This window comes from Uranotaenia lowii, chromosome 2 (genome assembly GCF_029784155.1).
Source record: "Uranotaenia lowii strain MFRU-FL chromosome 2, ASM2978415v1, whole genome shotgun sequence".
NCBI lineage: Eukaryota > Metazoa > Arthropoda > Insecta > Diptera > Culicidae > Uranotaenia > Uranotaenia lowii.
In genome coordinates, this window is record NC_073692.1 from 387,847,462 (window position 1) to 387,863,775 (window position 16,314).

Genomic DNA, 16,314 nt, shown 5'->3' on the forward strand with positions numbered 1-16,314 from the left:
GAATTACTCATAAAGCAGTGTGATTTTAAAAGCACACATACAATTAAAAACATGCAAAGTGAGTTTTGAACATAATTCCACAAGAAGTCAAAAAGTCTTTTTTGAAAATTTAGATTTAAGTGACTAAAACTTGAATATATCATTGTACAGAGAGATCATGTAACTTGAAAAGTGGAATGATTTCCAAAAGAAATTTTTATTAAATGGGGGATGTGAAAGTAAAAAAAAAACAGTTTTATCAGCTGAAGATTTCAGGTAAATGCAATTCAAGCTTCCTTAGAAATGGTGGATGAAAAAATGTTTGTTATGATAGGATGAACAAGCATTCTAGGGAAATAGTTTTAAATTTCTTTAAATACAAACAATTTTATTTTAAATTATGAACACGAGAAAATCAATAAATAATCTCAATCAAAACATAAAAAAGATTAACAAAACTTACAAAGCTCACATGGCCTAAAATTGGTGAAATTTCTTATATCTAATAATGAATACAAAGCTTCCAAAGTTTCGAAAAGTCCAACGACTCATTTTGATCTATATCTTATGCGAACCCGAGCAAGGCCGGGTAAAATCAGCTAGTAGGTAATAATTAGTCACCAAAACCCCCCCCATGAGTCGATTCTTCCTACGGCCCTGTGCCAAGGCCAGCATGTTAGACCGGATCAAGGAGTTGGAAGGAAACACCGCTAACACCAGCGTTCTGCAATCCACCCGCATCATGGATTCATCCATTCAGCCAGTCACGGAACATGTTAGGTTACCCCAGATAAGGTTGCAGACTTTCGATGGCAACATTGATCAGTGGTTGAGTTTCCGGGATCTTTTCCTATCGCTGATCCATTCCAAGGTGGAATTACCGGACGTGGAAAAATTCCACTATCTAAAAGGATGCCTAGCCGGAGAAGCCAGAGCACTCATCGACCCTTTGGCTCTAACGAGAGCCAACTACAACATCGCTTGGGAAACACTGATGACTAGATACAACGACAGCAAGGTTTTGAAACGTCGACAAGTTGGAAATCTATTCAAACTCCCGAAGGTTACCAAGGAATCGTCATCAGAAATTCAGGTGTTGCTGGAAGGCTTCGAACGTGTTGTGCAAACGTTAGATCAGCTGGTGAAGCCCGAGGATTATAAGGATTTGTTGCTGTTGGAGGTGTTATGCTCGAGGCTGGATCCCGTAACTCGTCGTGCTTGGGAAGAGCACAGTGCGCATCAGACCGAGGACACTGTCAAGGATCTCACACAGTTTCTTCAAACGCGAGTCAAAATTCTTGCCTCACTTCCATCAAAGGCCCAGGATACCAAGCAGGAGTCTTCACAGTTGCCTAAAAAGAACTTCGCCTCGAGAACAAGTTATAGCGCAGCTCAGATGTCATCCGGAACGTGCATCGCTTGCTCAGAATCTCATCTGCTTTACACTTGTCCAGCGTTTTCAAGGTTGAACGCATCCGCTCGCGATAAACTACTGAGGCAGCATTCTTTATGCAGAAATTGTTTTCGACGTGGTCATCAAGCCTCAGAATGCAGATCTATGCAAGTGTGCCGTAAGTGTAGGGGAAAGCATCACACTTTAGTGTGCTTCAGAGAAGACAGTGGAGGTTATAGGAATCCTCAATCAGCATCACCCGCCAGAAGAGTTCAACAGTCATCTCAACCTGCAGAGACAACAGCAGGAACTGTCTCTTCGAATGTTGCCAGGAACCACTCGTCGACGATAATCCTCGCCACAGCAGTCGTTTTGGTTGAAGACGATACAGGGAAGTCTTTTCACGCGAGGGCTCTACTAGACTCCGGATCGGAGAGCAACTTCATGTCAGAGAGGCTCTGTCAACGGATGAAGATCTCCCGAAGGCGTTCAAATATCTCGGTACTCGGAATCGGCAAGGCAAATACAACTGTGAAATACCAGATTTCTGCAGTTAAGAAGTCACGCACATCTAGTTTTGCGAGAAATATGGAATTTCTTCTTCTCCCAGCGGTTACTGCAGATCTGCCTACTACTAGCGTGACGGTTTCTTCGTGGAAGTTCCCACAGGGTGTGGAACTAGCGGATCCAGGTTTCTTTCAATCAAAATCGGTCGATTTGGTACTCGGCATTCAGCATTTCTTCTCCTTTTTGCAAACCGACAACAAAATTCCGCTTGGCGAGGGGCTGCCAATGCTGATAGATTCAGTATTCGGTTGGTTGGTCACCGGAGCAGTTGAACACCAGGGTTCAGCTCGGCGCATCGTTTGCAATGCAGCTTCTACAGTTCATCTAGACGAACTTCTCACCAGGTTTTGGTCGTGTGAGGAGATAGGGTCTCCGAACATATTTTCCCCGGAAGAACAACGCTGCGAGGCGCAGTTTGTTCGCACTATCCAGAGGAGTTCTGATGGACGATACACCGTAGGCTTACCGAAGAACGACGAGATACTTTCGACGATGGGCGAGTCGCGTGGCATAGCACTTCAGCGACTAGATGGCTTAGAAAGGAGATTGGCGAGGGATCCAGAGTTGCGGAATCAATATAACCAGTTCATGGAGGAGTACATGGATCTTGGGCACATGCGTAGGGCGCATGTGGGCCCGGAGAAGCGTTGTTATCTACCACACCACCCAGTCATCAAACAGGCCAGCACAACAACGAAGGTTCGAGTGGTATTCGATGCATCGTGTAAGAGCAGCAGTGGCGTTTCCCTGAACGATGCACTCATGGCAGGACCTGTGATCCAAGACGAGCTACGAGCCCTTATCATGCGTTGCCGAATGAAGCGGATAATGATTGTCGCAGATGTCGAGAAAATGTTCCGACAAATAGGTATCGGTAATGCCACTTCAAAGCATTCTTTGGAGGAAAGATTCATCGGAGAACGTGGAAACGTATGAACTCACCACCGTTACATACGGTACAAAACCGGCACCGTTTCTCGCTACCAGAACACTGAAGCAGTTGGCCACAGATGAGCAGGAATCATATCCAATGGGATCCAAGGCAATCATGGAAGACGTCTACATGGATGACGTTTTTGCAGGGAATATAGATGAGGAAGCGGAAAGTAAATTGTTCAATAGAACATGTCATCCATATGCATTCAATGCAGTAAAGGTTCCGATCGAAAAATCCTCTCTTTTATCTCTTTTAATCCAGAGAGAAATAACCCATAGATTTAGCTCCGCCCATTTCTCTGACGCTCGGATATTTGACGCTATAAAAAGAGCGTACCCAGCTCGTTTGGGCTCATTCGTTTAACGATTCTTGTAGTGAGAGCATCACCAGGATGGATAGGCAGACGGTTCCTCCACCATCAAAGAAGACGGTTCCTTCAACATCCAAGAAGACGGCAAAAACGAGTTTGGTCTAGATTGGTTCAGCAGTTTTCACTGCTGCCAATCATAAAAAGAGTTAATCTTGAATTCATTTTGAAAAGAATTGGAAAATTACGACAATGGCACAGTCGGTACGGTGAAGTGACCGTGTGAGATATTACCTTTTGAGAAAGGAAAAAAAACGAAATTTATGCGTTAGTCTCCGATGGGAAGGCTTGAATGCGCTGGTTGAACTTTTGAGTTCACAGTTCACGTAACCAAGGATGATTTGGTTAAGTTGCACTAGTCACCGATGCGAAGGCGGATGGCTTGAAAGTGCTGGAAAAAGCTGGTTTCCGATGAGAAGGCGGATAACCTGGTCGCATAGAAAAAAGCGAGTGAATTATAGAAATGCGTTAGTCTCCGATGAAAAGGCGGTTGACTTGTATGCGCTGATGGAACAAATAAAAGAGAGAATCCAATGAAGTATGCAGAATACATGTATCCTGATATAAGATACTGTTATCTAAAAAAAAAAAAAAAAATTATTTAAAAGCGCTATGATGTATTGGAACAAGTGAAAGGTTAATTAAAGTTTTTTCATGGTTCAATCTCATTGCATTTTGGACCATTCGAAATTGAAGTGGATAGTTGGAGCTATTGGACCAAGAAAAACAATAAGAATTACCTCAGGATGGGCCATAAGTCGAATCTTACTTTTGTTCAAAGAGAATGAAAATTGTGAGAAACATTGGAAACAAACAAGGTCCATGAATTTTGAGAACCAAGCAGATGCACATGTCCCTCTAGTTGATTTGAACGCGCTATTTGAACTTTTAAGTATATGCATCGATTGGAAAAGCACTAGAAGAAGTCGTTAAAGCAAACAGTAGTGTGGGAAATTAAAAAAAAAAAAATTCAAATTGATGCGGAAAAAATCGTCTATACAGTTGAAGACAGAATATTTTTACTTGAATATTTTTAAGTTGAAAGAAAGATTTTCCTATCGACTGGACATTATGAAACAAGAACCAAAAATTGTGACAAAAACTGAAAATATAGCAGAAAAAATTGGAAAGAGAAGAAAATATGCGGTTTTTACGTATAAAGAGTAGAGGTAAATAGTAATGCAGGGAATATAGATGAGGAAGCGGAAAGTAAATTGTTCAATAGAACATGTCATCCATATGCATTCAATGCAGTAAAGGTTCCGATCGAAAAATCCTCTCTTTTATCTCTTTTAATCCAGAGAGAAATAACCCATAGATTTAGCTCCGCCCATTTCTCTGACGCTCGGATATTTGACGCTATAAAAAGAGCGTACCCAGCTCGTTTGGGCTCATTCGTTTAACGATTCTTGTAGTGAGAGCATCACCAGGATGGATAGGCAGACGGTTCCTCCACCATCAAAGAAGACGGTTCCTTCAACATCCAAGAAGACGGCAAAAACGAGTTTGGTCTAGATTGGTTCAGCAGTTTTCACTGCTGCCAATCATAAAAAGAGTTAATCTTGAATTCATTTTGAAAAGAATTGGAAAATTACGACAGTTTTGACTGGAACGGATAACGAAGAAGCGGCTTCGATACTCTGCGAACAACTTATCAGCCTAACGAAACGTGGAGGGTTTCGACTAAGAAAGTTCGCATCCAATTCGCCAACGGCCTTGCGATCAGTAGACGACGAAGACCTCGCGTTGCCGCACACGACCGAAATACAACTGGATCCAAACCCGGCAGTCAAAACCCTAGGACTTGTGTGGCAACCTCGAACAGACGTTTTGCGATTCAACTTTACCATATTGGATATCCCGGAAAACGAAAGGCTAACAAAACGGAAAATTCTATCGGCAATCGCAATGTTGTTCGATCCACTTGGTATGGTAGGAGCTGTCACCACAACCGCAAAAAATTTCATGCAGAGGCTGTGGAAATTGAATGAGAATGGAGAAAGGCTTGACTGGGATCATCCGGTTCCAGTTGAAGTTGAACGAGAATGGCGCAATTTTCACCGGCAGCTTCACTTGATGAACGAGTTGAAGATACAGCGCTGTGCAGTCGTCCCAAATTGTGTTAAGATGGAGCTGCACTTCTTTTCGGACGCTTCGGAGAAGGCGTATGGTGCCTGCGCATACATCAAGAGCATCGATGCTCAAGGAAGGATTTTCGTACATCTTCTAGCGTCGAAATCGAAGGTTGCACCCTTGAAATACCAGTCGATACCCAGGTTGGAGTTGTGCGGGGCACTATTATCAGCGGAATTATCCTGCAAGGTACGAGAGGCGTTGAAGGTTGAAATGGATATGTTTTTCTGGACAGATTCAACTTGCGTGCTGCAATGGTTGAAGGCGATTCCAACGACGTGGGCTACGTTCGTTGCAAACCGTGTAGCGAAAATCCAATCAGCTACGGAGAACTGTGGTTGGAGACATGTTCCGGGGGTACAGAATCCAGCAGATCTTATTTCCCGTGGCTTGAATCCTGATCAGATCCAGGAGAACAATCTTTGGTGGAATGGTCCCGAATGGCTACTGCAGAATAATTATCCGGAACAACCAAGCAGCTTTTGCACTGAGGGAGCAGATGCAGAAGTCCGGCATGTTGCAGTGAACCTGACAACAAGTCAAACCGATTTTGGAGCAGAATACGTTGGAAAATTCTCGTCGTTTACCAAGCTTGTACGCTGCACCGCATACTGGATGCGACTGATGCGTATTTTGAAGAAAAATGAGACAAATCCCAAGAGTTTTCTAACCGTCACAGAGCTTAGAGACGCCGAATACGCTATAATCCGCCGAATACAGCTGGAGACGTTTCCTGAAGAATGGAAGTGCTTGGTCGAAGGAAAGGATATTCATCGAAGCTCGCCCTTAAGATGGTTTGCTCCTCGAATTTCTGCGGAGAACTTAATACGAGTTGGCGGCCGATTAGGGAAATCGGAGGAGTCGGAAGATACCAAACATCCAATAGTTTTACCGGCAAAACACCCTTTCACAGTTCTATTGTACGAGTACTACCATCAGAAGCTGATGCACGCAGGTTCACAGTTGCTGCTCAGCTCTGTTCGTTTAAAGTACTGGCCACTTGGAGGTCGGAATATTCCTCGGCAGATTGTCCACAACTGTAAACAGTGTTTCCGCACCAAACCTAGTCCCATCCAGCAGTTCATGGGTGAATTGCCTTTAGCTCGTGTCACGAGATCGAGACCGTTCTCCAAGACCGGTGTGGACTACTTCGGACCAGTATATGTTCGCTTAGCCCCAAGACGACCAGCAATTAAGGCCTACGTAGCAGTTTTCATCTGTCTCTGCACGAAGGCAGTGCACCTCGAGTTAGTTTCGGACCTATCGACGGATCGATTTCTCCAAGCATTACGCCGCTTTATTGGAAGAAGAGGATATTGTTCGGATATTTATTCGGACAATGGGACGAATTTCGTAGGAGCTCGTAATTTTCTACAAGAACTGCTGATTCATTTCCGTAACAGCCAACATCAGGAGAAGGTAGCCAAGGAGTGCGCAAACAACCATATTCAGTGGCATTTTATTCCCCCCGCTGCACCCCATTTTGGAGGCCTTTGGGAAGCTGCAGTTCGATCGGCCAAGAAGCATCTTCTCAAGGTTCTTGGAGAAAACGCTGTTTCCTTCGAAGATATGACCACGTTGCTTGTTCAAGTGGAGAATTGTTTAAACTCGAGACCGATCACTGCGTTAACCGATGACCCAGGAAACCTTCAACCGTTGACACCAGGGCATTTTTTAATTGGAGAACCATTTCAACAGCTATCAGAAAGGGATTACAGCGAGGTACCAATGAATCGGCTTAATCAGAGCCAAGTTATCCAGAAAAAGCTACAACATTTTTGGGATAGATGGAGAACAGAGTATCTCACTCAGTTGCAAGGGCGATACAAGAGATGGAAGTCACCTGTCGAGATAACTGTTGGGAAACTAGTGATCATCAAGGACGATAATCTATCGCCATGCCGCTGGAAGATGGGACGTGTTGAAAAGCTGCATCCTGGATCCGACGGTGTTGTTAGAGTAGTTACTCTGAAGACGGCTACAGGACCTTCTACGCGCCCAGTTGAAAAGCTGTGCATACTACCAGAATCATTTCAGCCTGAAGAAGAGTACCAACTTGCCCGTGAAAACCAAACAGATCAGACCTCCCCCTTGTGTTCGTGAGATTTCGTTCTTTTATTTTCAGAACCGCGAGCGATTCAGGATGGGCGAGGATGTTGGATTACTAGAGAGCGATGTCAGCCTAAATCAATGACCCTTCATACGACCCTGGATCATTAAAGAAGACGAACGTTTAAATGATGTCGAGATGCAACTGTCAGCATCTCTAATGAGCAGATTAGAAAGAGATTGTGGACTATGTTTGTCCCTTACTGAAGAAACCATAATTTGTATTGTATCCAGTCTTTAGTCTTAAGAAAAACCGCCATTGGTACAGATGTCAAGTAGAAATTAGTTAAATGTTAAATGTTGCTGTAAAATAATAAATGTTTAAGTAAACCGTTTTGAATTTCCGTAAAGGTCGCGTAAATAAATTGTGCCAAAAAACTTACCTGTGACTTGTGAATAAATAGAGCGTAAATTGTAAATTAGTGTTTGATTATTGAGCTCACAAGTATCGCTGAAGGAGCTGATGGAATAGCTCCACCTAACCAAGGAACTTCCCCCCAATACAGTCCACTAAGGTATCCCGCACCCCAACACCCGTGTTTCAGTGAAATTCAAGAAGTAAAACTCATTTTAATTTTATTCTTCTGATTAATTTATTTTCACAAGTGTGGAAATTTCAGGTCAGGGGTCGGCAAAAGGGGTCGTCCATATTACCTGTTTACTGTTTTTTTGCAGTGTTGTCTTCCTAAAGCATCGGATTGTGATGAAAATACTCACATAGGAGTTTTACAGCACTTCTACTCGATTACAGCTGTCAAAGTTTGACAAAAGGACAGCAAAAGGGGTCGTCCATAATTGTTTTCCAATGTTTTGGCAATGATGACGTTATTAGACCTCACATCAAGGCTTAAATTCAAACACGAGAGTTTTACAGGACGGGAAATCGATTCGATTCCTGATTTCAAACTTTCTATTGGTTGACAGAAAGCGGGTCGTCCATATTAACTGTAAAATGTTATCTGTTATACATTTAAATTTAAAAAGAAAGTTAGAATTGTTGTAAGCGGTGAACTTCCTGTTTTTGACCAGAAGATGTCTGAAAAAAAATAGTGCGTGTTGTAAACCGTCGAATACATGTACTTTAGGGTGTCCCAAAATGATAGATGAGGGCATGGCCGTTGGAAGGGGGTCTTTTGGGGTTAAACCAGGGTTCAAAAACTGTGAAGCAAAATGTTCTTTTCAAAACTCAAAATTTAAATTCTTAATATAATTTTGATACACGATGAAAGTGAATCAAGAGTAATAATCTCGACTCAGAGCTAAGGCCAAAACTTCGAAATCTCATCCTAGGTCCACAATACTACTACAGATTTTGAACTTTGGGTTCAACCCTTAGTCACGAATATCGAATTTTCAATAAAATTAGGCCCACAACCCACTTAGGTTGCCTTATTGTGCGAATTTTGTCCGAAAGGTTTTTCTTTATTTGAAAAATCAAAGAAAAGTTGAAATTATGTATATTGCCTCCAGAACAATTTTTAACTAAATTTATTGAAATAAGCTGGCTGATGTGTTTCGATGAAATAAAAAATATTTTGAGTATCTTTTCTTCTTGAATTTAGTTGAAGAATTCCCAAATTTGACTGGATATTGCTCAGATTTTGGGTTGTAAACTTTGAAATCGAATGCCAGGTTTTCCAAGGTTTTTAGATAAAAAATAGCCTGGATTTGCCTTGTCTGGAAAAGTTTGGAAAAAACATTTTTGTTTTTTAAATCCTTATTTGTAGACTGTAACTAGATTGTCGAATCTTTATCCAGTTTATTATTCTTGATTTTCAGTTCGGTTCATCATTGGGATAAAATTCTGATTCGAATCTTAGTTTTTTAAATAAGATTCTTTTTCCATGATTGAAACTCATCATTCCGGGATATTTAAAATAACAAACCATATTTGATTTAAAAGTAGTCGAAGATTCCTTTGAGTTCAGCTACAATTGTAGTTTCATTCAGCTAAGAGGTTCTTCAAACCTCTGATTATAAGACACCATATTTAAGATTTGGGTTTGAAATTTCTAATCTTAATTCTCATGCAAAACAGATACTAAAAAAAGTTCCATAATGTTGATCCAGAATTGAAATATCAAAGTTTCGGTATTTGAAATTTTTATTCAGATTCACTTGTTTAATTACAAATAAATAATTGAAAAAAAAAATTATACAGAAAATCAAAGATTCAAAATCAAATAAAACATTTCTGGCTAAGGATTTTTTCTGTTCTTTTCTTGACAAGTGGAATTCATGTTTGAAATTAAGATTCAGAATTCGATTTCAAATAAGCAGTTCAAAATTTTTATTCAGGTTCAAAATGCAGATTTAAAATTCGGAATTTAATTTCAAAATATCCTAAAATAAAAAACACCACACCGATGAAAACCATCATCTTAAAAAAAACATCTGAATACATTTTCAAAATTACATTCTTTGAAAAATCAAAATTTTAATTTTAATTTTTTTCCACAGGATTTTTATAATTAAATATGGCCGGAATAAATTTCAAATCCTTCTTTTGTCACTCGTAGTTGGAACATCGCGAGTGGGGGGACAATAAAAAATAATGCGAAAAGCAAATAAATTTGAATAAATTGCACGGAAGCTTGTATGCAACAAAATTGCATACTAGATCGTTCCACAAAACCTGTAAATCAAGTAATGTTTTATCGAATATTTCAATAAAATCAAGAAAACAAAAGATAAAATAACTCCCATCTTCTTAAATTTGTTTTTTGGTCTTGTAATCTTTCAAAAATTGGATTTTTAAAAAAAAAATTACATATATTACTTTAAACTTTATTTATTTTCCCCCTTCGGGTGTATTTTTTTGGAAATTTCGAAGAGGGGGGGGGGGAGGGGGACAAAAGAAAGATATTTGTTCCAGCCTAAATTATTGATGATAATTCATGATTTATTTGTTTTTGATAAAAACCATATAATTTGTTCGACAGAAAATACAAATTTTTAAAAAAATGTATGAAAATGGTGGTTTTCTAGACCCCTCAAATTCGACAAAATCAATATCTGTTTGAAAATCAATACACAAAAACTTGGATAATTACAGGGAATTATCAAAAGTTCGTCCAATAAATTTGAGCTTCGTCTGATGATAGAAAGGGGTTGCATTAAGTATGAAATGTAGAAAAAAATTTGAGACATTGTGTTCTGAAGAAGCATACAAACTAAATTCTTGATCATTTTTTTTTTCTTTTTAGTTTATTTTTCGATTTTTTATGTTAAAATTATTGAAATTGACGTCAAGATAAACATTTCGTCGGAAGACTGCAAGCACATCATTGGAATAAAAAAAAATATTGTTGAGAAATGCTCAAGATAAAAAATTCATTTTCCTTGTAAAATTTCGTTTAATACATATCAAAGCTTTAATAAATCGAGAAGCAAAAATATCGAATTGAAAGTAACGAAAAATATTTGTTTAATGCGAGTTTTTTCGAATCATGTTAAAATGAATTAATTTTCGATTATAAATTTTACTGAGCCATTGACAACCAAAACTTATTTCAAATGTTTTAATCATTAAGTCATTAGATACTTAATTAATGAATAGGTCTAAGAAAAGGTAATATGGGTTAACATTGATAATATTCCTGATTTCAAAAATAGGCTTTCTATTTCAGATTGAAATTTCATTAATGATTCAGTTTAAAAGAATCGAATTCATTATCATATTTAACATGAACAAAATTAATGGGAGAATGGGTAGACTTAATATTATTTTGTTGGTTTCATTAGATACATATATCTTTTTGAAAAAAAAACTATGCAACTCACTTTCACTCTGTTTTTGATAGCATATATCTAATTCCATATTTATATGCTAAAAAAATTAGGACGATACGGACGACACGATATATTTCCTGTCAATAAACTGGAAATAGTTTATATAGCGATGAACTGTTCAAATCGCATGTTTTTATTTGGATTTATCCCACAATCATTCAGTGCCTGCCTTTTTGCTAAAAATATTGCCTTTTTGCTAAAAATATTAACATTCAATGTGTTTTTCGAAGAGATAAGTGAAATGTCATTGTCAGAAACGTAATATTGGGTTTATTCTGATTTGAAATTAAATTTTCCGGTTAGATTTATGTTTTCGACCGGCAAGATGTATTTGGATGATAATTTTTGGCTTTTTACGGGCTGAGATTTAAACTAACACTTTTTATTTGAAATACCCAATCGAGTATTTCAAATAAAAAGTTGTTTGATTAAAACCACAGACCGTAAAAAGCCAAAAATTATTATCCAATTAAATTTTTCCTAATTTCTTTTGAGCGCTTTTAAATTCAAAATCAATAACTATGGCAAATCAGCAAAGGCAAATAAAAAAATCGGAAGAATATTGTTGAGCACAAAATTATTTTTTTTAATAATTTGTCAAAGATAAAATTGAATGATAGATAGCAACTAAACTCAGCAGAAATATTTTTTTGAAAATATATTTATTTCATCGTTTTGAACAAAAAGCCAATTTCGTTGGTGATTGAATTAAAACTAAGCATTAAAATTGCAGAATGAAAATCTATGTTCTTGACAAAACCCAAATTGTTATTTTGAATTTGAACCAAAAAATATATGTTAACATTTTCTCTGATGTGATAGCAAACGTTAACAAATCCAGTCTTTTCACTATATATCAATTTATATTAACAACGATAAATTTTTTTCTTAGACTACCAATAAAATAAAATTTTTGAAAACTATTTAAAAGTGTTTAAAAAAAATTAACAATAAAGAATGTAAACTCTTCTTTGATGAAATTTGCTTGGGAATCTTTGGAATTTTGTTATTGCCAGGATTTTAGCAAATTTGATCGACATGTTATGTCAAAAATATTTTCTCACCAACTGCACAAAAAAATCAGGGCTTTGAGGGCAAATTTTAACTGTGGTAAGATTTTTTGAAAAAAAAAATGAAAACCGAAATTTGGCTCAGTAAATTTGATCCACAATAAAAAAAATCTCTCGTTTTTTAGTTTTGCTGTTATTATAGGTACATAACTTCAGAAGACTTTTGAGTGAAAGTAATGATTAGCTACCGCCAGTTTAAATAAAAAAAAACAATTTGGAAACAAGTAAAATGTTTTTGTGCATCATAGAAAGATTGAAAATAATTTCTTTTTTATTGGAAAAACGTGATGCAAGTGTCTAGGTTTGGAAGAAGTAATAGTTAATTGAAAAAATATCAATCGTTTTCAAACAAACCCTGACTTTGATTTGGTGACATACTCATTCATTCTCGGCTGATGAAAAAAAAACGAGGTTAAATTTGTTTTTTATTTTTTGAAATAAATAACATTGATCTTTAAAAAAAAATTGCTAAAAATTTGTAATTATCACCTACGATTTGACTTTTTTCCTTTGCAAATCTTTTTTTTTATTATCTTTAGAGCTCTGCAAATAATAGACGAGTGTTATTTTATATAAGTTTGGCCTGACGAGAAGTCTTTGCGTTTAAACTGGTTCAAAAGGTTGCTCACCCTTCGGGTTAGATTAAAGTTCCATATATTTTTATTTGAATATATTGCTTTTAAAGACACAGTTTAAAAGTCTTAAAAAAAAAGGTTTTAAAAGATGGCTTACAACCTCATAGTCTATAGCAAAAATGCGAAATATTTTTTAACAGCATCAACCTCTTTAGTCTTTCTTACCGTGTAACTCAATCAACTGACTTATTCATGCATCAATTATGCATCAAAGCAAAACATCTTCAAAAAAAATTGAAGACATCTCACTTCCGTACAAAAAATTGACCTTAACCGAATAAAACTTACAAAAAAAGTTGCAAACAATGATGGTTCATTTTCAAGGTTCATTGTAGGAACATAAAAAATTAAAAGAAAGCTTGTAGCAGTTCAAAAAACCTCTCATTTCTGTTTAAAAAAGAGGCAGTGAATCGAACGATTGCACCTTCCTTAGCAAAAACCTTTTCCTGGAATTTCACAACAACGACGAAAGGTAGCATTTAAAGAATAATTACACATCTGCTTGCACTTTACGTAACACATCATGCTTCTTATATTCCGGTAGGAACAAGTGAAAGGAAATGCCAAAATGAAGTTCCGTTTTTTGGGGGGACAATTTTTATAGTTTGGTTCGACAAACAATCATTTATGGTCACAGGATAATTCAAATCAATAAAGTAGGTTGATTCAATGAGATATCTACAGATAAAAAATTTATTAAAGCTCCTACATTATTGACTGAAATCTATCAACCTTCAATTTCATTCTGCGAACCGTGAAAACGGTTTGACTTTTTCCATCCTTCTTCCTCCTTCCAACAGAGGGTTGCATCACTCAATTAAGGGATCTTTTGAAAAGCCCAGCCAGGCACCTGCCGAGGATTTCTTTTGCCTTCCCCTCGTTGTTGTTGCCATAAGAATAGAACAGATTTTTCACCTGATGCCTCCCGCGTTTCGACGAGAAAAAAGCTAGCAGTTGAACTACAAAATAAAATAAAATAATATGTTTGTATGGCTATAGCCATATCCAGCGAAGGAGAAGAGCTGAAAATCGACTTGAGCGGAATTAATTAGTTGATCCTTCAAGGTCTAGCAGGTTCAGATTTCGAGCCGTATTTCTAATACCAACCTGGGTTGAATGATTTATTTTTCCAATCGTTCGATGCCGAACAGGCAAAGAGGAATGGAAAACATCAACAATGTGTTTGTACGTTGGAAATCAATTGAAGCACAAATTACGTAAGATAATGTTTACCGAGTTGTGAAAACAGCAAGAAGTAAGGGTCATTCATGCAACTTCAATTACAAATTATGTTCAGGAATCAATTTACAATACATTTTTCGAAATATTCACCGTAAATTGGCAGTGGGAAAACTTTCTACCATTATCAAACGTTTGGAAATAGAAACATTTGGATGCAAGAAGAGGTAATTGATATCAAATAAATAAAATTAGTTTATTTTAAAATAAATTTCATTTTGAATTTTGTATGTGTAACGATTACTTCACTGTAGTTTTGTTCATGTTTGAGTTTTTAAAAACTTCGACCGTTTGTAAAATCAATCGTTGTTTTAGCAACCCCTTTCTAGTATGAAAAATGACATGGAATTCCATAAAAAAAAAAAATGTCTATGGTGTGATAAGCAGATGTTGCTAAAAGGAAAAATTGGGTATTTTTCTCCTGTACTTAGAAGTACAAGAATTAAAGCAATTTTAACAATAATAATTTATGGACAAATAGTAATAAACACGTTAGATTCAATTGGGACACAATTCGTTTTATACCAAAGTTGACTTCGTTTATCCGTATACAAATTGTGTCTCATCTGCACGTGCTTTTACCCATATATTTAAAAAAATTCAACCTGTGCTTTGAGGTTTGGAATTGAGTTTTCTTTAGAGAAAACGGAGATTGTTGTTTTCTCTAGAATAAAATAACAATAATTTTTTCCACACGTCTCCGGTCCGAACGAATCCGAGTTTAATTATCATACAATCTGGCAAAATTTGGTCATTTGTTTTAAAATATTTTAACTAAAAATCTGGGCAAAATCTTGGCAGGTTTGTCAAAACCAGGAACAACTCAACAAAAATCAAGAAGAAAAACTCTGAAAACATTTTTTTTTATCGAAACACATTAGAAGTTTTTAAATTATATTTTTCCAGACATCCATTCTTGATTGTTTTTGTAAAACATGTTAAAAAGTTTCGTTTATGGACGCAAAAATTTTTTTTTTAAATTCTGATATTGCAGATGAATTAAATAAATTCGGGCTAAATCCGGGCATTTCTCAACGAAATCTGGGAAACCGGTTTACTGTAAAAAAATTTATTTTTTTTAATTTCAACCTGTTATTTCTGATTCAAAATTAACCCAGAATGTTTGTTTCTTTATTTCAAATAATGTTAATGAAGAAAGTTAGCAGTTTGGTAAAGTATTACAGCTCAAATATAAAGTTCCTTAGTGCTATACGAGCATCTTTAAAAAAATCCCTTTAAAGCCTTTAAAATGCTGGAAAACGTTTAAAAATGCAGGGACCCATTTGAATAATTTGTAGAAGAATTTTTATTACACAGTAAATTCTAAAAAAATATCATGAATTTTGTTGAAAAAGGCAAGTTATACTATTTTTATTGAGCACCTTTTTTCATATTTTTGGTCTTCAACCGCCTATTGCTTTGTCCAAAAATGTAAACTTATGGTTGCTTAGTTGTTAGGCAAATTGTTGAGGACAGTTTTGATGATTTTCAATAATTCATATTTCAACAAGCAATACACATGGCAACATCCGTGAAAAACCTTTCGTTTTTGGCAACAACCAAATAGACGGTAATTTTTAGTCATTTTTTTATTTTTTAATTTTATTTCAAATTAATCAAAATTTATGTAACACACAATATAACATGAAGTTTTCAAATTTGGCTCAATTATATTAGTGTTAATCAGAAAAAAAAATCTACACTTTTTACTGCTTATAGTTAACATTATTAAGCTTAATTAAGAAATGTAATGGTAATATTTTGTTTTATATTATTTTGATTGATTGTAAATGAAAATAAAAAAAAGTAACAAAGAAGCCATTCGATTTTGGCAACATTCGATTTTGGCAAAACAAAATTAACGGGCATGTTGCCAATAACGAACGGGGTCTGTTTGAGTTACAAGTTAAGTTTGTGGTTTTCGTGTATAAATTTTGAGCAACGATAAGCAAATTATTGGTTCCTCTAGCTGTTGTTTTTCGGATTTTTGTATCTAGTAATTTTTCAATATAAGCTTGAAACAAGACTGAATGAAGTATTTCCAGTTGTATTGAAAAAATTTTGTTGGGTGTAAATACAACTCAAATTAGATT

The 16,314-nt window shown here is 36.4% G+C and overlaps 2 protein-coding genes across 2 annotated transcripts; both read left to right on the forward strand.

Annotated features, from left to right (window-relative positions):
* The first annotated feature begins 652 nt into the window (after positions 1-652).
* On the forward strand, positions 653-2,875 carry LOC129743254 (uncharacterized). Its single transcript, XM_055735239.1, has one exon. It carries the CDS (start codon positions 653-655, stop codon positions 2,873-2,875), a length of 2,223 nt encoding a protein of 740 aa, XP_055591214.1.
* A 1,799-nt stretch (positions 2,876-4,674) lies between these two features.
* LOC129743256 (uncharacterized) lies at positions 4,675-7,479 on the forward strand. The gene is made up of 2 exons (XM_055735240.1): positions 4,675-4,747; positions 4,844-7,479. Exons 1-2 carry the CDS (start codon positions 4,675-4,677, stop codon positions 7,477-7,479), a joined length of 2,709 nt encoding a protein of 902 aa, XP_055591215.1.
* The last annotated feature ends 8,835 nt before the right edge of the window (positions 7,480-16,314 follow it).

What these genes read in the sequence shown, in the direction of transcription:
- LOC129743256 (XM_055735240.1), top strand. Translation starts at nt 4,675, where the DNA reads ATGGATAGGCAGACGGTTCCTCCACCATCAAAGAAGACGGTTCCTTCA. An exon ending in CAAGAAGACGGCAAAAACGA is followed by an intron (nt 4,748 to 4,843) that starts GTTTGGTCTAGA and finishes AAATTACGACAG; the next exon opens with TTTTGACTGGAACGGATAAC.
- LOC129743254 (XM_055735239.1), top strand. Translation starts at nt 653, where the DNA reads ATGTTAGACCGGATCAAGGAGTTGGAAGGAAACACCGCTAACACCAGC.